At 44.9% G+C, this 21290-nt stretch overlaps 1 protein-coding gene across 1 annotated transcript in view; it reads right to left on the bottom strand.

Moving 5' to 3' along the window:
• LOC126108379 (polyhomeotic-proximal chromatin protein-like) overlaps positions 1-21290 on the bottom strand; it is a 390515-nt gene that overhangs the window by 32974 nt on the left and 336251 nt on the right. Inside the window, exons 13-15 of the mRNA XM_049913592.1 lie at positions 11056-11180; positions 5776-5828; positions 3549-3689 (exon numbers count right to left, since the gene is read on the bottom strand). Of these exons, the coding sequence (XP_049769549.1) occupies positions 3549-3689; positions 5776-5828; positions 11056-11180 (319 nt within the window). The remainder of the gene's footprint in view (positions 1-3548; positions 3690-5775; positions 5829-11055; positions 11181-21290) is intronic.

Below are 21290 nucleotides of genomic sequence, written 5' to 3'. Positions count from 1 at the left end.
CCTTTTTCCTAGTGGGGCGGCCGTGGGTTGCGAGGAAAGATGATGAGACTTACCAAACAAAACCACTGGCAGGTCGATAGACACACATACAAACACAAACATACACACAAAATTCAAGCTTTCGCAACAAACGGTTGCTTCATCAGGAAAGAGGGAAGGAGAGGGAAAGACGAAAGGATGTGGGTTTTAAGGGAGAGGGTAAGGAGTCATTCCAATCCCGGGAGCAGAAAGACTTACCTTAGGGGGAAAAAAGGACAGGTATACACTCGCACACACACACATATCCATCTGCACATACACAGACACAAGCAGACATTTTTAAAGGCAAAGAGTTTCGACAGAGATGTCAGTCTAGGCAGAAGTACAGAGGCAAAGATGTTGTTGAAAGACAGGTGAGGTATGAGTGGCGGCAACTTGAAATTAGCGGAGGTTGAGGCCTGGCAGATAACGAGAAGAGCGGATATACTGGAGGGCAAGTTCCCATCTCCAGAGTTCTGACAGGTTGGTGTTAGTGGGAAGTATCCAGGTAACCCGGACGGTGTAACACTGTGCCAAGATGTGCTGGCTGTGCACCGAGGCATGTTTAGCCACAGGGTGATCCTCATTACCAACAAACACTGTCTGCCTGTGTCCATTCATGTGAATGGACAGTTTGCTGCTGGTCATTCCCACATAGAAAGCTTCACAGTGTAGGCAGGTCAGATGGTAAATCACGTGGGTGCTTTCACACGTGCCTCTGCCTTTGACCGTGTACACCTTCCGGATTACAGGACTGGAGTAGGTGGTGGTGGGAGGGTGCACGGGACAGGTTTTACACCGGGGGCGGTTACAAGGGTAGGAGCCAGAGGGTAGGGAAGGTGGTTTGGGGATTTCATAGGGATGAACTAAGAGGTTACGAAGGTTGGGTGGACGGCGGAAAGACACTCTTGGTGGAGTGGGGAGGATTTCATGAAGGATGGATCTCATTTCAGGGCAGGATTTGAGGAAGTCGTATCCCTGCTGGAGAGCCACATTCAGAGTCTGATCCAGTCCCGGAAAGTATCCTGTCACAAGTGGGGCACTTTTGGGGTTCTTCTGTGGGAGGTTCTTGGCTTGCGGGGATGAGGAAGTGGCTCTGGTTATTTGCTTCTGTACCAGGTCGGGAGGGTAGTTGCGGGATGCGAAAGCTGTTTTCAGATTGTTGGTGTAATGGTTCAGGGATTCCGGACTGGAGCAGATTCGTTTGCCACGAAGACCTAGGCTGTAGGGAAGGGACCGTTTGATGTGGAATGGGTGGCAGCTGTCATAGTGGAGGTACTGTTGCTTGTTGGTGGGTTTGATGTGGACGGACGTGTCAAGCTGGCCATCGGACAGGTGGAGGTCAACGTCAAGGAAAGTGGCATGGGATTTGGAGTAGGACCAGGTGAATCTGATGGAACCAAAGGAGTTGGGGTTGGAGAGGAAATTCTGGAGTTCTTCTTCACTGTGAGTCCAGATCATGAAGATGTCATCAATAAATCTGTACCAAACTTTGGGTTGGCAGGCCTGGGTAACCAAGAAGGCTTCCTCTAAGCAACCCACGAATAGGTTGGCGTACGAGGGGTCCATCCTGGTACCCATGGCTGCTCCCTTTAATTGTTGGTATGTCTGGCCTTCAAAAGTGAAGAAGTTGTGGGTCAGGATGAAGCTGGCTAAGGTAATGAGGAAAGAGGTTTTAGGTAGGGTGGCAGGTGATTGGCGTGAAAGGGAGTGCTCCATCGCAGCGAGGCCCTGAATGTGCGGAATATTTGTGTATAAGGAAGTGGCATCAATGGTCCGGGGGTAACAGATTGGGTAAGGATTCCAGGCGTTCGAGGAAGTGGTTGGTGTCTTTGATGAAGGATGAGAGACTGCATGTAATGGGTTGAAGGTGTTGATCTACGTAGGCAGAGATACGTTCTATGGGGGCTTGGTAACCAGCTACAATGGGGCGGCCTGGATGATTGGGTTTGTGAATTTTAGGAAGAAGGTGTGGGGTGTCGGTGGGGTCAGGAGGTTGATGGAGTCAGGTGAAAGGTTTTGTAGGGGGCCTAAGGTTCTGAGGATTCCTTGAAGCTCCGCCTGGACATCAGGAATGGGATTACCTTGGCAAACTTTGTATGTGGTGTTGTCTGAAAGCTGACGCAGTCCCTCAGCCACATACTCCCGATGATCAAGTACCACGGTTGTGGAACCCTTGTCCGCCGGAAGGATGATGATGGATCGGTCAGCCTTCAGATCACGGATAGCTTGGGCTTCAGCTGTGGTGATGTTGGGAGCAGGATTAAGGTTTTTTATGAAGGATTGAGAGGCAAGGCTGGAAGTGAGAAATTCCTGGAAGGTTTGGAGAGGGTGATTTTGAGGAAGAGGAGGTGGGTCCCACTGTGACGGAGGATGGAACTGTTCCAGGCAGGGTTCAGTTTGGATAGTGTCTTGGGGAGTTGGATCATTAGGAGTAGGATTAGGATTACTCTGAGGCTTTTCACATTTTTGAGAGATTCTCAGAGTCTCATTTCATGTTGCAATTATCTCAAAATCACCTGATTTAGTTTGACTACATTCAATTATGCTTTTCTTTCTTTTCTTGTTGTTCATTGTACAACCTCTTCTTCAGTACACTTTGGAGTACACTGCCATCTCAGAGAGAATTCCCATTTTTATATATATACAATGAACAACAAGAAAAGAAGAAAAAAAGCATAATGGAATGTAGTCAAATTAAATCAGGTGATTTTGACATAATTGCACCGTGAAATGAGACTCTGAGAATCTCTCAAAAATGTGACGAGCCTCAGAGTGAGGAAACTGATCATTCAGCTTCACTGTACTCAATATGTTACATTAAGCATGTCGTTTTTCTACAGAAACTCTTTAAGGTCAGTAATAGTGCAACTTGTGTGTCAAATGTCCTTGTAAGGCATTAGATTTCATACAATATCAATTAGGGGAGTTTACAGTACCAGTTTTATACAGGAGTAGACATACACTATTTTAATGTACTACTCAATACATTTTAACTTGTGTTGTCCTTCTACATTTATTAACCATTATCTGAAATCATTTGAAGTAATTTACTGATTGGCAGACAGCAATATTTTTAATGCAAGATTACAAAACTGTACAATTTGAAATTCTGTGCATACATAATTCTGTTAAGTGAAATCAGCAATACAAAACCCACGATGACAGAAATCCACAAATGTAATGGAATTTTTATACAAAATAAGCAAAATTATGAAACAGAAATTTATGGAAAGGGCTGTACAGTGTCAAAATTATTAATCAAAATGTAAGCACCTTCATCTCTAATAACCCTTAATGTGATTTTATAAACATCTTTGGATCATCACCATTTTCTGAATGACGAGGACAACACAAACGCCCAGTCCACAGGTGGAGAAAATCCGCAACACAGCTGGGAATCGAACCCAGGTCCCCGTAATCCAGAGGCAGCGAAGCTAACCACAGGACCACGAGCGGCGGACAGGTCCGGGCGAATTCCCACCGAACTGCAAAGGTGCACACGCACACGCACTCGCACTCTCACTCACCAGAAACGGCGACCGGGTCGTCGACGTCCACGGGCTGCTGGCCGACGGCCACGTCCGGCTGGGCTGCCGCCTGGACGGGCGCCTCCGCCGCGGGCGGCCCCAGGGTCACCTGCTGCCGCTCGTCCTCGGCCGCGACTGCGACTGCGAGGGGGGCGGGCACCGGCAGCGGGGCGGCCGGCGCGACGGCGACGGGCAGCGTCTGCGACGGCGTCACCGTCGTCGGAGTGGCGGGCACGGCCAACGTCGGCTGGCTCTGCACCTGCACCGCGTCCGGGCAATTTGCGCTTTCGAACCTTTCACTGTTGCCGGTGTTCTCAAATTCGTGTACACCTTCACCTTCAGCCGGACACAGGTTTGAAGATCGTATCTCGGCGTGATGCATCAGTACTGTCATTTCGCGTGTCGATCCGAACTGTCGACTCCATTTTTCTGTACGAAATTTTGACGACCGATTTAGTCTTAGGTAAGGGAAAGGGCCCAAAGGAGCTACACTGACACTACGAATGCTCGTGGAAAGGAGAACTCGGACGAACAGCACTCCGCATTCGGTGACCTAGATGAGGCTTTTGACAGGGCGGACTGGAGAATACAGTTTGAGAAACTCTATAAAACGGGTACAGACTAGCAAGACTGACAGTTCTGTCCTCTCTCCATATTTATTTGCATAAATTCCAATAAAAACAATTAAATGTGGTTCCAAAAGTATCAAAACTAATAGTAAACAAATACACTGTATTCGATTTGCTGACAGTATAGTAATCAGAATCAGATTTTCACTCTGCAGCGGAGTGTGCACCGATGTGAAACTTCCTGCCAGATTAAAACTGTTTCCGGACCGAGGCTCGAGCTCGGGACCTTTGCCTTAGATGGGCGAGTGCTCTATCATTTGAGTTATCCACATGACCCATCCTAACAGTTTACTTTCACCAGTACCTCATCGTCTCCTACCTTCCAAACTTTTAATAGTGAAGGTCTACGGATACAGTCATATGATTTTTTGAAGTCCACGAAGGATATTATAAGAGGTTTATTTCGTTTCTTGTACTATTCGATGGCTAATTTTAAAGTGATGATCTGTTCTGCACAGCTTCTCCAAGGTCTGAAGCCTCCTTGGCATTCACTTAATTCTTCCTCTTTGGCCCTCTTGTACAGGATTCTGGAGAAAATCTTGTATGTGCAATCTAAGAGAGAGATACCTGTGTAATTATTTGGGTTTTTTTGTGGAGTGGGTGGATTACGGCTGTGGTCCAGTGTTCAAGAAACTTTTCTGTTATCCAGATTTTATACAAAAGGGTGGGGTTGATAGTGTCTACCAAATGTGCAATAAATATTCAGTAACTCGAACACAAAAAGACTGACAATGGCTGTATAGCACCCATTGTCGAATGCGGCTGGTATCAATGCGCAGGTGTTATTTTGAGCAAATCAGAAGACTGGGAAACACCCACATCGAGTTTTTCTAAAAAACCCTTCTTTTCAACTCGTGCAACCACATCTTATTGAAATATATGCGATACCACGTTTGGCAACTGATGTTAGCATGTATCTGTGTAATGAGAGCAACCAGTGAGGGAAAATAGTACATGTGGATGGGAAAAGAACAGCCCTATAACAATAAGATGTGGCTCTTGTAATGATTTCGTCTGCAAAGGTCACTCTCAATCAACAGTTCTCTCTCTCTCTCCCGAGGTTGAAGACAATTAATTTGCAAGTAAATTATTCAGGTGTAACAAATTAGAATCTGTAAATATGTACGGAACTATTGCTAAGAGTAAGCTTAAATCTTACTTGTAATCACTTTGTCACATAATGTAAATTAGTGGAATAAATGATAAATCAAAGACAACTTATCATCGCTGCATCCGTAATATGCCACGCGCCTGCTCCTGAAACATTAAAGAGTCCACTGTGCTAGGATTCTTTTTAAAAGAAGACTCGTCAGGATACAGTGGAAGTGCATATCCCAAAAAGGAGCTGTGGTGAAAAATAAATGACTTGGGTTTTTAAAAAAGATGCCACCTTCATTCATAACTCAGGAACATACAGAACTGACCTCGTAGGCAGCAGGGACAGTGGAGCTGTCCTGTGCCATTGCAGTTTATACACCCTGCCTCAGGTGAATGTGTGGAATGTAGTTCTCCAGTAAACATGTAAACGTAGTTGGTGGTGGGACAGTGACAGAGGAAGGGGCTGCACAGGCAAGACGGAGAGAGAGGTGCGCGCGTACCACACGTGCCGAACGTCTGCCGCTCCGATTCCAAACGGCAACAGCTCGAGCATCTGCGGCAGTGGCGAATGGAACTGTAGATGTACACGTGAACAACTACTGCGTAATGCCTTGTAGACTGATATCACAATAATTAATTTTCAGCCGTCAGACTGTTTAAATACTAGCAGGGCTCACATCGATAGTTCATATTCATTTTTTAATAATCGTGACCAGGTGTCCTGACTGATATAACCCCAGTTAAGATCATCATTAGTACTATGTACTAAGAAAATACTGAATAATAATGATTTGAGTCAAGTTTCACAATAATTTTGGAATTTATTTACAAGTATCAGTCACTACAATTTCTAGCTCTTATGTGCATCCCGTCGAAATTGTAATTCTGCCGTTCGTACATGTACGTCCATTACCATTGATTATTTTCACAGTTACACGAATAATTTGACCCAAGATATGTTCTTCATATATTACTTGTGATATTGTTCGGTCTCTTCCCTGTCCAATAACTGTATTATGTCCACTTTAATGTCTTTAATGTGTCGACACGCCTCAAATCCTCACTCCTGCACGAGTCTACACACTCCTCGCGACTAACTCCGGACAGTGTCTACTTTCCTCACCAGCTGTGCTGCAGTTCGAAGACCACCAATGGCAGAAGAAAAGAGTACACTGCCCTGGCTAGAGTGAGCAATACCCTTGTCAGGCTGCACAAGTTTTACACACTTTTGTCACTGTCTGAGCCAGCAGCTGTTTACAAATGATTTGTGATGCAAAATAAATGGTTATTTCAACACCAGAACTAGTGTTCACCTGCATTATTTGGAAGCAGTGCCCCACTGTTAGTGTTTCACCTGTACAATATTACAAAGTATGGAAAATGATTGACGAGGCTGTCAGACATTTTTTGTGCTGACACCAAGATGGCAGGACTGTCACAGTGTGAGAGAGAGAGAGAGAGAGAGAGAGAGAGAGAGAGAGAGAGAGAGACACTGTGTGTGTGTGTGTGTGTGTGTGTGTGTGTGTGTGTGTGTGTGTGTGTGTGTTCTTACAGTGTTGAATTAGCTCAGACTGAGGATACTGTCCAGACCAAACAATGTTAATGTAGGTAAATGTCGACCACTCAACACCACCGGTGACAACCTCCATTCCTACCACTATACAGACCCCAATAAACAAACTTGCGGCTGCTAGGAGAGCGTGCACGCGTGCACTTACGTGTGCGACAGGCTGCTGCAGGCCGGCAGCAGACAGCGGAGGCGTGGCGGCGGGGGCGGCCGCGGTGGCAGTGACGACAGGCGCGGCGGCGGGCAGCGCGGCCGGGCCGCGGGTGTCCACCGGCAGCACGGCGGGAGCCGGCGTCTGCGTCTGCGTCTGCGTCTGCACGGTCGGCATCACTGTGGGCAGAGCGAGGTTCGTCAGGCTCTGAAAAGTATTTACACTTCCAAATATGCGAGTACACTCACAGATCGGGCGTGTCAGGTACGAGCGATGGCCTCGGGCCTCTAACAAAAGTGGAGAACTCGTCGGTTTCAGTAATGTCGTACGCTCTGCAGACTCGTGTGGTCCCAATTTGCGTATGACCTACTGTGTACTTGTCGGTTTGCCTTCCCCGAGATGTAGCTACTGTGGTACCAAATGGCACTTTTCCTCAAATTTGTAAAAATTTGAAAATACTCCAATTTGTCTGTAAATTCAATCATGGTATTTGAAGACAGATACATATTACTAGCTGTTCATGGTCAGGAATAGCTCAAGCACATAAAAAAAAAAATTAAGTAAAAGTAGAGTGTGTGTGTGAGAGAGAGAGAGAGAAAGTGCAAGACACACGCTGTGAAGGACGCAATGTGTGTAATCCGTAAAATGATAGCACTAACATTCGGAATGACCACTATCTTTTTCAATGCCAGTGGTATCATCCACCACAAGTTTGTACATGCCAGACAGAATATCGATGTTGCCTTTTATGTGGACATGCTCAAAATGCTGAAAAAGAAAAAGGATTGCAAACATCAGGGCACACGACACCTGTTCCCGTAACCTGTACTGCGACAATGCTACCAGCCACACGGCGTTCTCAATGACGGATTATCAGGTAAAAAAAACAATGTGGAAACACTGCTCCAGCCCCCTTACAGTCGCAACCTCACTCCACCCGACTTTCCGTCGTTTCCCCGGCTCGAGACACCCTCGAAAGGACACAGTTCCGAGGCTGTCGTCCCGGGCTTTCTGAGAACCCTACAAGACATGGAAATGTATGAACATAGGAAGGTCCTACTTTTGGTATTTTGGTGTGATCTACAATTCTGATCTACCAAATAGTTTACATGGACTTAGTGCCATTATTGCCCAAACATAGCTTACATACAGTAACGAAACATCAGTTGCTTTTCGAGAGCTAAATGAGCGCTCAGGTTATCTGACGTGCAGAAATGTTACCTTTGTAATTGTACTGCTACGACTCCTTACTCTGTGATGTGTGCACAAAGAGATTAACATGGAAATGAACAGCTTTCCAATCTGTGCAAACTATTTCTGAACGTCAGTAGTTTTGAGTCAGCGGCACTGGCTTAATGCATCATACTACACCGTATCTTCATCCAAATAGTCTTTAAAAAAATTGTAACACGAAAAACAGTTGAAATAAAGACATGAAATCCTTTTTTCTGTCAAATGTAGTAGATGTGACAAAAATTGTTACATCACCTACTACAAAATCTCGTGGTGGCGAAGATCGTCCCAGCGGTTTTATGAAAACATTTCTTTTAAAACAAATGTCCCATTAATGATGAAGTGTCATCTGCAAGTAAGGATTCCAGACTGTTGAACCATTACACCACAATCTTCAGTCCCTGAAAAGTAGATTAGTCCAGACTGAATTGGTGAGTCCCAAACCCGATATTGATATCCTGTGTGTAACTGAACAGAGGCCTGACAAAGACAGGACTATGTCAGGTGTGATTTCTGGATACTACCAGCACTTTCTATTGGAGAGGAAATGGTAGATGTGGTAGAACAGCTCTGCTTGTGACAAGTTACTTTCAATTTACACCAAAGGCAAAGTATCAAAAATTTTAATGGCATTAAAGATTTTTAATGGGGTATAGTTGATTTGTTACTTGCACACATTTTAATTTTCTGGCCAAACTCAGTTCCCCACTGTAACGTGGGACGGATCTGATCGTCCGAAACGGTCACCTAATCCTCGAAGGTGATGAAACCTTGTGCAGAGCAGCCGTAGGGCCCACAGGACACCACAATATGGCTGCCCAAGTCATCACCGAACCCCCACCACGTTCCACACTTGGCACATAAATTGGTCCACAAGTTGGAAAGTTCGAAACAGAATTCACGTGACTCAATGACTCCCTTCAATTGTTACAGAGTCCAAGTTTTACGACTTCAGCACCGCATTTTCCTGTTACGGGCATTTGCGTCACTGACGAGTGGCTTTGGAATTCCACCTCACCCGGCAATTCCCTCCTTACGAAATTTTCTTCGTACTGTTTAGGTGCCGACAGGATTTGCGAGTGTGACCTACGGTACAGTCCTGCAGTAAGTTTTTCCATCTGTCATCCTTTTATTTTTTGTCACGATCGTCTCCGACGACTGTCCGTCACGATCGCACGTCGCAGACTTTCGTCCGCATTTTGACTTACGAGGTGACGCTTTTCTGCGTTCCCTGTACGGTTACAAGACTTCAGAGCGCCAAACACTTCGCGTACCCCAGTTAAGGGAGCACCCACCGTACGAGCACTGACAATTTGCCCGCGTTCGAATGCACCGAGCTCTGACACAGTGCACTTATAACAACACAGATCACCTGTTCCGATTGTAACTGACACTAAATGTATCGAGGACACTGCACGGGTGCCACCCGAGGTCAAACACGACAGTACAACCTGCAGGCTCGGCCTGCATCTGCATTTATGTTCGAGCAGGTATTTATTGTGGTGTTTCCTTAGTTTTGTCCGAGCCTGTACATTATTTATGACAAATTTTATTTACGAGTAAATATGTTGTGCGAGTGTCCCACAAAACAATGTGTACTCACCAATCTGGGGCAGCTTGGACTGAATGTGCTGCTGTAGCTGCTGCTGCGACAGAGGCTGGGGTTGTTGTGCTTGTTGTTGTTGTTGTTGTTGTTGTTGTTGTTGTTGGGGCTGCTGCTGTAGTTGTTGCTGTTGTTGTGGTTGTGGTTGTTGTTGTTGTTGTGGCTGCTGCTGTAGTTGTGGTTGCTGTTGCTGCTGAGGTTGCAATTGAGGCTGTTGCTGTGGTTGCTGCTGTTGTTGTTGTTGCTGATGAGCCTGTTGTTGCTGCATCATCTGCTGCTGAGCCTGCACCTGTTGTGCCTGCACTTGTGCCTGCGCTTGAGCTTGGGCCTGGGCCTGGGCTTGGGCTTGGGCTTGAGCTTGCGCTTGCGCCTGAGCCTGAGCCTGTGCCTGTACTTGGGCCTGCGCTTGAGCCTGTGCCTGCGCTTGCGCCTGCGCTTGGAGCTGTTGTTGCTGCTGCTGTTGCAGCTGCAGCATCTGCTGCTGCAGCTGCTGCTGTTGCTGCTGGTGTTGGAGAGCTAGCATCTGCTGCTGCTGTTGGTGTTGCTGCTGTTGTGGTGACGGTTGTTGCTGCATCTGTTGCTGCTGCTGCTGTTGTTGTTGCAGCATCACTTGTTGCTGTTGCTGCTGCTGTTGTTGTTGCTGTTGCTGTTGCTGCTGTTGTTGTTGTTGTTGTTGTTGCTGCTGCTGCTGTAGTGTTTTGTTGATCATCTGCTGTTGCTGCTGTTGTTGTTGTTTCTCCGGTGTCATGGGCATTGCAGTATTCGGCAGAATCCTATACCCAAAAGACAGAGCTCCAAAATTCTATGCTATGTTAAATGGTACACAACAGAAAAGTTAACAATTCTGAAGTAGAGGTCAAAAATATGAGGATTCAGATTTCAGTGTCACAGACTAAAGAGAGAACTGGAACTCGCAAGGAAACACTGAAGCGATAAGATTCTAACCTGACAATCGATCTGAGCTTCACACTAAAGGAAACGGCATAAAATAATTAATTCTAAAATCTATATTTTCATCAAAAGCAACACACAGCAGTAAGTGGGGCACCTCAGGAGAATGTACAGCTATTGCCAAAAGCTCAGGAAAGATTTAGGTAGACAGGGAACGCGAATTCAAAGCCGTCGTGCCAGGAGCTCGACGGCACTACTCTTTACGACAGAACGTGTTCGGGAGGAACGGTGACAGAGCCGGAGAAGGAGAGAGGAAAGCCTCGACGGCGACTCACTTGGGTGGCGTCATGCCCGACTGGACGACACCCTGCGGCTTCGTCTGGTTGGCGGCGTCGGCCTTCTGGGTGACTGCAGGTGCGGGCGAGACTCGGCTCAGGCCCGGCTTGGCGCGCCCCTTCATCTGCCGACACAAGCGGGTAATGCAACAGTGAGATTAGAGACTGTGTCTAGCAGACACAGTGGTCTTATAAAACTATCTTTTGCTATCTCGTTGCAACCGAGACACTAGATATTTTTCTTTCTTTCGTACACTGTGCAAAAGAATTAAAGAATCACTTTTTCAAAGCCCTGTAATTGTCTCCAATCATGAATAGAAGTTTGAAATTTAGCTCGAGGCATGTACAACTTTCCTGTCTGACGGTGCCAATGCACCCTGCGATGTCACTCTCACACTCGACAACTCTTCAGATGGTGTGGTGTCGATACGTGCAAAAGAAAAGGGGCGCATCTCAGGAGTTTGTGTGGGATGTAAGTCACACTGGCATCACACTTCATCACAATTCTGCCCAGTGTCACCGAGTACTTGTCGTATGCTTAAAAGGTCACATTTCACCCCTTTTCAGTGGCGGAGGTTAGAACTGTGATGTCCGGCACCAAAATTGTGCAGTTTTCTGACGAGTGGCATAAAGCGCGTCAATGAAACTGCCCGTTTCCGTGGGGTGTCAACTCCCACACATTTTGAAGCCGAAAATGACAGTGAGCAACATGAAGACATTTTCGACATTTTTTTGACACTGGTGGCACCTTTGGACGTTTCAGCCCTTCTCTAAGAACAGTGTGGGGTTGCATCCACATTAAACACGGTCTTATCCTTTTCGAGGACAGTACGACCACAGTTTTTGCTCTTTTGTACAGGCTGTAACCACTAGCAACAGTTCAGAACCATCTGATGAAATTTGAACGTGATCTGTGGCACAAAAGGTTAATTATGCATTTTCGTGCCCTCCTTTTTCGTGCCCTCCTGCGATGTGACCACAGGAGGGGAAGGGAAGTGAGTGCAAGCAATATTGAGACATGTGGATAAAGAATAAAATGGTGAAGTGTCCATGTGAGGACAATAATTATTGACCATATTTAACGTCTTTCTCTTCAACCACGAAGAAATGTTCACTGCACACATTTCATCTTAATGATTTAAATCATCATTACTGGTGATGTTTTTCGTACATCACCACCTGTAACCCCAAGTGCCTCCTTTTAGCACATTTTTCGGGTACTCCTGCATTCAGCACCGACAGTTTTGTCCTAACATGATACCAGTTTGCAACACTACACATTTCTCAAAGTGAAATACAAGAAATTTATCACGATTAGTGTTTGTTTACGTGGCGATTTTACCGGGGCAAGAGTTGTGATGTACGGTTACATAACATACCGGTAGAGGTCAGAGCTGAACTATCACTGCGACCGTCAGCAAACGACTGCACTGCAGCCACTACCGAACGCTCCGTGTACTACAGTCTGCTCCGTGTCACGTGTTGCTTGTCTTTTCCTTTTCTTACTTTGAAGTGAGCGAAGACACTAACCCTGGGGCTCGAACCGGGCAATCGTGACACCGGAAGGGATCAGTTACGTCATTCTGCTTTCGCAAGAGCGCAGGACACGGAAGCGGGTGGCCAGCTCAGAGAGAGTCAGGGGAGGCACGTTCCCCTACTCTGCTCCCCTGCCCCCCCCCCACCCCCCACCCTCCACCCCCCCACAGGCTCGGTTCTCACCTGTTCGTGCCTGAGATAGTGTCTGCACAATATATTTGTCATAAACGAGCCCTAGTGATCCCATATTTGTCGTATTTCACGATGAGAGATGTGTAGCACCGCAGTCAGATGTGGGACTTGGCCACTATTCAGTATTTCCTTACTAATTTTCCACTTGTATTTGATCAAAAATCGTTCAAATGGGTCTGAGCACTATGGGACTTAACATCTGAGGTCATCAGTCCCCTAGACTTAGAACTACTTAAAACTATCTAACCTAAGGACAGCGCACACATCCGTGCCCGAGGCAGGATTCGAACCTGCGACCGTAGCAGCAGCACGGTTCCCGACTGAAGCGCCTAGAACCGCTCGACCACAGCGGGCGCCTGTATTTGATCGTCATTTACTTTAGCTGCAATCTATTCTTAAACCTTTCTGTGGCTCTACCCCCAGGCACTCACCCAATAGTATGTCTTGTTGTAGCACCACAGCATACTCTAATGTAGTAAACAGAAGAGTCTGACATTAATAGGGGAGAGGCAAGCGAGGTACGGCATCAAGATACACCTGCGGATGTATGTCATTTAGGTAAATGCGCCTTAATGCCTGAAGGTGAGGCCGTAAAGGACTTTGCGGGCACAGTAGAGTAGAAAATTAGTAAGAAAACAGCCTGTGTGGTCCAAAACAAAACATGTATTTCCATACAGCTCTATTGTTTCTACCTGCCTCCGTAGCGAGGGTCACTAACACACACCCGTGCATCAGTGCTCGACTAGGCAAAATGCCAGTTTCTCAGAGGTAATAAATTTTCGCTCCTCGGTATTTGGCCGAGAAGGGAAGGAGAGGTGGTAACAAAAAGTTCCCAGTTGCCGGTCTTTGCGCCACTGTCCTGCCTTTTAACCGAAACTTCTCCACAGTGCCTCGGTTTCAGAGGTGATCCGTCCGACAGACGGTGACACTGAGCTCAGACTTCCCCATCAGTGCTATCTGAGAGGAATAGGTTACCTGCCGGCACAGGGTTTCACACTCTCACTACCTTTCACCTGTGACAGCACACGCCCAACACTACACTGAACAAGCACTCGTCACGACCATCCACACGACGCAGATACACGCTCGACAGTCTGCAGCAAGTCACAGGAAGGTGACAGCAAACCACACCCACTGTAATCTCGCCAGGACAGTAGTGCAGGATTGATGCATCTGCTCCCCTATGCTTATTCCCGGAACTACTGTGATTTTAATTATTGTTTGTCTCTGGGAAGCGAGCATCACTGTATTTTTTTTTTTTTTTTAAATCTGTTAAGCTAGGTCATCATCCAAACAGCTGGGGAAAGAAGAAAAAGGGGTGACAGCCCAGAAACAGTTATGGTGACAAAATGAAGAATAATTGACACCTAGGTGACAAAATAAAATATCACAATGCAATTGACAGCCAGTACTGAAAAGTGCAATTCATCCACAAAGCAATGATTCTGTAGTAAATTACAAAAATTGTACGGATAGTCTACTAAGGAAAGCTCCCAGAAGAAAAAAGAAATTAGCTTCATGTTACATTGAAAAGTCCATCAATTTTCTAATATGTGGGTCTTCCACCAATATGAACATTTTACATGACAGCCTTGCTCCACAACTCCCTGACTTTGTAACGTTTACTCATGTTACTGCTGTTTCATTGTAAACTAGTTTTCAAAAACAGAGATTTACACAGCAGAATAGCACTATATTTTAAATACTTACAGGATTGGCTAGTAACAACAAGAATACACAGACATATTCAAATGCACAATTTCCACCAGTGCAAAGATTTATGCAAATTACACAGTGTTATAAATGAAAGGTCAACAACATGCTTACCATGTACAGTCATTTTCAGGAACAATGGCTACTCAGAAATAATTGAATAACTGAGAACATTTTTTTTTACAAGACGCAGTTGTGCTAGCAAGAAAACACAGGGTTTAACTATTAACCTATGCTACACAATATGAAACTGAATTGAGCTGCACTGCTTGTCTGTGAGATTATGTGAGCGCAACATAGTTGCCACACTCAGCATAGTTTCAGCAGCAATATGGCAATAAGGTACAGTACTGTGCAAGGTTGCACTGAAAAGTGATGCCTTCTGATATTTTTATATGAAAACTCTTTAAGATTGGTTAAATACAACTAATTTACTACAAGCAATGGCATATGGGTAATTTTTTGAATCAGGAACTACATTACTGGATTACCGTTATTCACGTAAAACTCTCAGGTTTGTAATTTCTCTAGTTTCTATGCTTTGATAATTAGTGGCTTATTTCAATAACCAAAGGCACTTTCTGAATCATAAAAATTAGAACAACAAAAGTACAGGATATTCATAATTAAAGTTCCAATTTCGAAACACTGTAGAAATAGAATGATTGCTCAAAATGACACCAAATTTAAACAGCATATTACTGATTGGGTGGAAGGGGAGGGGAAGGGGAGGGGAATGGGAGGCAAAATTAATGAAAATTTGACCAATAGATGGCGCTGTAAGAGCCAGAGTAAGATGTGCGGCACAAAGCTGTTCCTAGGTTCGATCCACGACACCCACGACTGTCTCCGTGAAGGATCGTGCACTGCTGGTAAAGCTCTTTGACAGGAACAGTGACCGTGCCCCACCAGATCTGCAGAAGTCCTGGACACTCAAAGGTACAAAAAAGGCATCGGTCGAAAGTCTGCAAAGGGTTTGAAGAAAATATTTACAAAATTTGAAATGATAGGTATTTCGAACAGCAGTGTGGCAGACGGAGGAAAGCAGTTGATCCAATCTCTGTCAAACGTCTGGCCACAGTACTGCTTTAGGGACTGGGCGGTGGTGTGCAAACGCACAGTGCACGAGGAATTGTCCAAATGTTGGACACGCCCGTGTGCACGGTGCGTAAAATCCTAGGGAACATCCTCCACTGCTATACGTAAAAAAAAGAACATATTCAGGAACGTGAACATTCACTCTGTAATTCCTCGCACGCACGGAAGTGGACAATGAATCGTTGTGGAACATTCTCTGGACAGGACAGACAAAGCCCATTTCCTTCTCCGAGGACAAGTCAATACACAGAACTGCAGAATATCGGCAATGAAAAATCCGTCAACCGGCACCAATTCACTCTGCAAAGGTTACCGTGTGGCGCGGGTTGACATTCGTCGTGGGGCCACATTTTTTTGAGGAGACGAGTCCTGGGGTAATGTTACCTGTACCGTGTAGGGTCATTTTTATGAAGACTCTGCTCCCGCACATATTGCACAGCCAGCGGAGTGGTTGCTGCAGGGGTATTTGAGACATGCCAGAATTATTGGCCTCCACTTCTCCACAGCTCGGCCGTCCAGGTCAGCCGACCTCAGTGTGCGCGGCTCCTCGCTGTGGGATTATCTGAATGACACTGTGCTCAATGCTCCAATTAGAAATGTAGCTCAACTTGAGGCACGCACTGCGAAACACATTCCGAATGTGACCCCTCGGACACACCAGGGTGTCTACATGGACAAGGAAAAATAATTCCCGGATTTTTCCCGGATTTCCCGGTTGAAAATACACTTTCTCCCGGGTGAAAATATACTTTTTCCATGTTAAGTGACAGTATACTTTTTCTCGGCACTTATCAATCCTTTTATGGTTTATGGTTTTACACACCGGCGTAGAATTTCCACTTTAGAAAATGAAAGTCAGGGAAAAAAAACACGTTTTGGAAAGATCCTTGATGTGCAGCAACATGTTGTTGTTGTTGTGGTCTTCAGTCCTGAGACTGGTTTGATGCAGCTCTCCATGCTACTCTATCCTGTGCAAGCTTCTTCATCTCCCAGTACCTACTGCAACCTACATCCTTCTGAATCTGCTTAGTGTATTGATCTCTTGGTCTCCCTCTACGATTTTTACCCTCCACGCTGCCCTCCAATGCTAAATTTGTGATCCCTCGATGCCTCAGAACATGTCCTACCAACCGATCCCTTCTTCTAGTCAAGTTGTGCCACAAACTTCTCTTCTCCCCAATCCTATTCAATACCTCCTCATTAGTTACGTGATCTACCCACCTTATCTTCAGAATTCTTCTGTAGCACCACATTTCGAAAGCTTCTATTCTCTTCTTGTCCAAACTAGTTATCGTCCATGTCTCACTTCCATACATGGCTACACTCCATACAAATACTTTCAGAAACGACTTCCTGACACCTAAATCTATATTCGATGTTAACAAATTTCTCTTCTTGAGAAACGCTTTCCTTGCCATTTCCAGTCTACATTTTATATCCTCTCTACTTCGACCATCATCGGTTATTTTACTCCCTAAATAGCAAAACTCCTTTACTACTTTAAGTGTCTCATTTCCTAATCTAATTCCCTCAGCATCACCCGACTTAATTTGACTACATTCCATTATCCTCGTTTTGCTTTTGTTGATGTTCATCTTATATCCTCCTTTCAAGACACTGTCCATTCCGTTCAACTGTTCTTCCAAGTCCTTTGCTGTCTCTGACAGAATTACAATGTCATCGGCGAACCTCAAAGTTTTTACTTCTTCTCCATGAATTTTAATACCTACTCCAAATTTTTCTTTTGTTTCCTTTACTGCTTGCTCAATATACAGATTGAATAACATCGGGGAGAGGCTACAACCCTGTCTCACTCCTTTCCCAACCACTGCTTCCCTTTCATGCCCCTCGACTCTTATAACTGCCATCTGGTTTCTGTACAAATTGTAAATAGCCTTTCGCTCCCTGTATTTTACCCCTGCCACCTTCAGAATTTGAAAGAGAGTATTCCAGTTAACATTGTCAAAAGCTTTTTCTAAGTCTACAAATGCTAGAAATGTAGGTTTGCCTTTTCTTAATCTTTCTTCTAAGATAAGTCGTAGAGACAGTATTGCCTCACGTGTTCCAACATTTCTACGGAATCCAAACTGATCTTCCCCGAGGTCGGCTTCTACCAGTTTTTCCATTCGTCTGTAAAGAATTCGCGTTAGTATTTTGCAGCTGTGACTTATTAAACTGATAGTTCGGTAACTTTCGCATCTGTCAACACCTGCTTTCTTTGGGATTGGAATTATTATATTCTTCTTAAAGTCTGAGGGTATTTCGCCTGTCTCATACATCGTGCTCACCAGATGGTAGAGTTTTGTCATGACTGGCTCTCCCGAGGCCATCAGTAGTTCTAATGGTATGTTGTCTACTCCCGGGGCCTTGTTTTGACTCAGGTCTTTCAGTGCTCTGTCAAACTCTTCACGCAGTATCTTATCTCCCACTTCATCTTCATCTACATCCTCTTCCATTTCCATAATATTGTCCTCAAGTACATCGCCCTTGTATAAACCCTCTATATACTCCTTCCACCTTTCTGCCTTCCCTTCTTTGCTTAGAACTGGGTTGCCATCTGAGCTCTTGATATTCATACATGTGGTTCTCTTCTCTCCAAAGGTCTCTTTAATTTTCCTGTAGGCAGTATCTATCTTACCCCTAGTGAGACAAGCCTCTACATCCTTACATTTGTCCTCTAGCCATCCCTGCTTAGCCATTTTGCACTTCCTGTCGATTTCATTTTTGAGACGTTTGTATTCCTTTTTGCCTGCTTCATTTACTGCATTTTTATATTTTCTCCTTTCATCAATTAAATTCAATATTTCTTCTGTTACCCAAGGATTTCTATTAGCCCGCGTCTTTTTACCTACTTGATCCTCTGCTGCCTTCACCACTTCATCCCTCAGAGCTACCCATTCTTCTTCTACTGTATTTCTTTCCCCCATTCCAGTCAATTGTTCCCTAATACTCTCCCTGAAACTCTCTACAACCTCTGGTTCTTTCAGTTTATCCAGGTCCCATCTCCTTAAATTCCCACCTTTTTGCAGTTTCTTCAGTTTCAATCTGCAGTTCATAACCAATAGATTGTGGTCAGAATCTACATCTGCCCCAGGAAATGTCTTACAATTTAAAACCTGGTTCCTAAATCTCTGTCTTACCATTATATAATCTATCTGAAACCTGTCAGTATCTCCAGGCTTCTTCCATGTATACAGCCTCCTTTCATGATTCTTGAACCAAGTGTTAGCTATGATTAAGTTATGCTCTGTGCAAAATTCTACAAGGCGGCTTCCTCTTTCATTCCTTCCCCCCAATCCATATTCACCTACTATGTTTCCTTCTCTCCCTTTTCCTACTGACGAATTCCAGTCACCCATGACTATTAAATTTTCGTCTCCCTTCACTACCTGAATAATTTCTTTTATCTCGTCATACATTTCATCTATTTCTTCATCATCTGCAGAGGTAGTTGGCATATAAACTTGTACTACTGTAGTAGGCATGGGCTTTGTGTCTATCTTGGCCACAATAATGCGTTCACTATGCTGTTTGTAGTAGCTAACCCGCACTCCTATTTTTTTATTCATTATTAAACCTACTCCTGCATTACCCCTATTTGATTTTGTATTTATAACCCTGTAATCACCTGACCAAAAGTCTTGTTCCTCCTGCCACCGAACTTCACTAATTCCCACTATATCTAACTTTAGTCTATCCATCTCCCTTTTTAAATTTTCTAACCTACCTGCCCGATTAAGGGATCTGACATTCCACGCTCCGATCCGTAGAACGCCAGTTTTCTTTCTCCTGATAACGACGTCCTCCTGAGTAGTCCCCGCCCGGAGATCCGAATGGGGGACTATTTTACCTCCGGAATATTTTACCCAAGAAGACGCCATCATCATTTAATCATACAGTAGAGCTGCATGTCCTCGGGAAAAATTACGGCTGTAGTTTCCCCTTGCTTTCAGCCGTTCGCAGTACCAGCACAGCAAGGCCGTTTTGGTTAATGTTACAAGGCCAGATCAGTCAATCATCCAGACTGTTGCCCCTGCAACTACTGAAAAGGCTGCTGCCCCTCTTCAGGAACCACATGTTTGTCTGGCCTCTCAACAGATACCCCTCCGTTGTGGTTGCACCTACGGTACGGCCACCTGTATCGCTGAGGCACGCAAGCCTCCCCACCAGCGGCAAGGTCCATGGTTCATGGGGGGTGCAGCAACATATACACTGCATATTTTCGTGTTACGAAGGTAGAAATTCGAATTCCACCAAACACTGGATGTTACGTTCCGAAGTATTAAAATCGAGATTGCGACGCGCTTTTGTGAGCCAGTCACAGCTCGTGTCACATGATCTCGCCAGCTGATGACAGCATTTGACACGTGATGTAGTCAGCCAATAGCAAGATCACTCTTAAATAGCGCGAACACATTAATAAGAAAAATTAATGGCTTAAATTAATGTACGATTGTTGCTACAAGAAAAGAAAAGCTAACACATATAATATTGGTCTCTAAGATTAATAAGCTGCAAGAGAAGCTAAGCTTCCACATATATTGTTGGTCTTTTTTGCGCATCATACATCACATAAATGTGCCAGTAAAATTTTTTAATAACGACGTAAATGTCTGATCTTCTGGGCTCAAAACTCTTCGTATGGCCATCCACAAAGAGTTGATTTTTAAATGAGAGTCAAACGCTCTGTGATTTAAGAAATTCGTCGTACACTCTCTCACATAGTTTATCTTACATAAAAGGAAATTTACTTTGAAAGTACCGCTTTTCAAAGCAATATTCGCAATAGTTCTCCGTGACCTGTTAGAAAGGTACGTTTCAGCAGTTGCTAGAGAGCGCCAGATAACAGGCGTCACTGCACTTGGGCAGCTATGATGACGCAGGAAGCCCACATGTTCGTGCGTATGAAACATTAAAAGATCTTGCATTAAAACGATTCTGATGTAAAAAACTGTCACGTCACGCTCATTGGAGGCAATTTGTTGTTAAGAAGCACTGCACAGTCTTCCTAAAGTCTTTGACACACTTTGCTGTTGGCAGACGCTTGTATGAGCACTGTGTTTTGTTGTTGTATATGGCGTATTTTCTTCGCGACTTAAGTTTTATTTTCGTTCTCTTCTCTCGTTCATGTTTTGTTGCTGCAGTATTGTTCTGCAGAAGCGGGATACAGTAATTTTTTTTTTGCCAGAGTATTGGTTCTTACTAGCCAAAATCACAAAAAGTAAACTGAAAACTAAAACAATGAAAAATTCCCAGAATTCAACAATATTCCTAGGTTTTTCCCGGTTTTCTCCCGGATGAAAAAATTCCCGGGTTTTTCCCGGATCTCCCGGTTGTCCCGGGTCGTAGACACCCTGCACACTGATCGGTTGTGGAACGTGCTGTTTCTCAATTTCAAACTTGTGGCAGAAAACAGTGGACAGGTGAATACGTCTCGCACCAATCTCGCAACAATTAGAAGCCGAGGCTATTTTGCTTTTAATGCAGTTCTCGGTCCTAGGACAATTAAAAACCAATGTCATTTTGCTTTTTGTGCACTTGTTGGGCTCAGGACAGTAAAAAACCAGTTGTATCCCATCCGATGTGGTACGACCTAGCCATGACAGACGGGCTTACCTAACTAACAGAGCCACAACTGTCGACTGCCGAACTTGGGCAATCGTGCACATTGAACAGTACGGACGATGTAATGTGCA

Source organism: Schistocerca cancellata, chromosome 11, assembly GCF_023864275.1.
Source record: "Schistocerca cancellata isolate TAMUIC-IGC-003103 chromosome 11, iqSchCanc2.1, whole genome shotgun sequence".
Classification (NCBI taxonomy): domain Eukaryota; kingdom Metazoa; phylum Arthropoda; class Insecta; order Orthoptera; family Acrididae; genus Schistocerca; species Schistocerca cancellata.
This window is presented reverse-complemented; position numbering and strand designations above follow the sequence as displayed.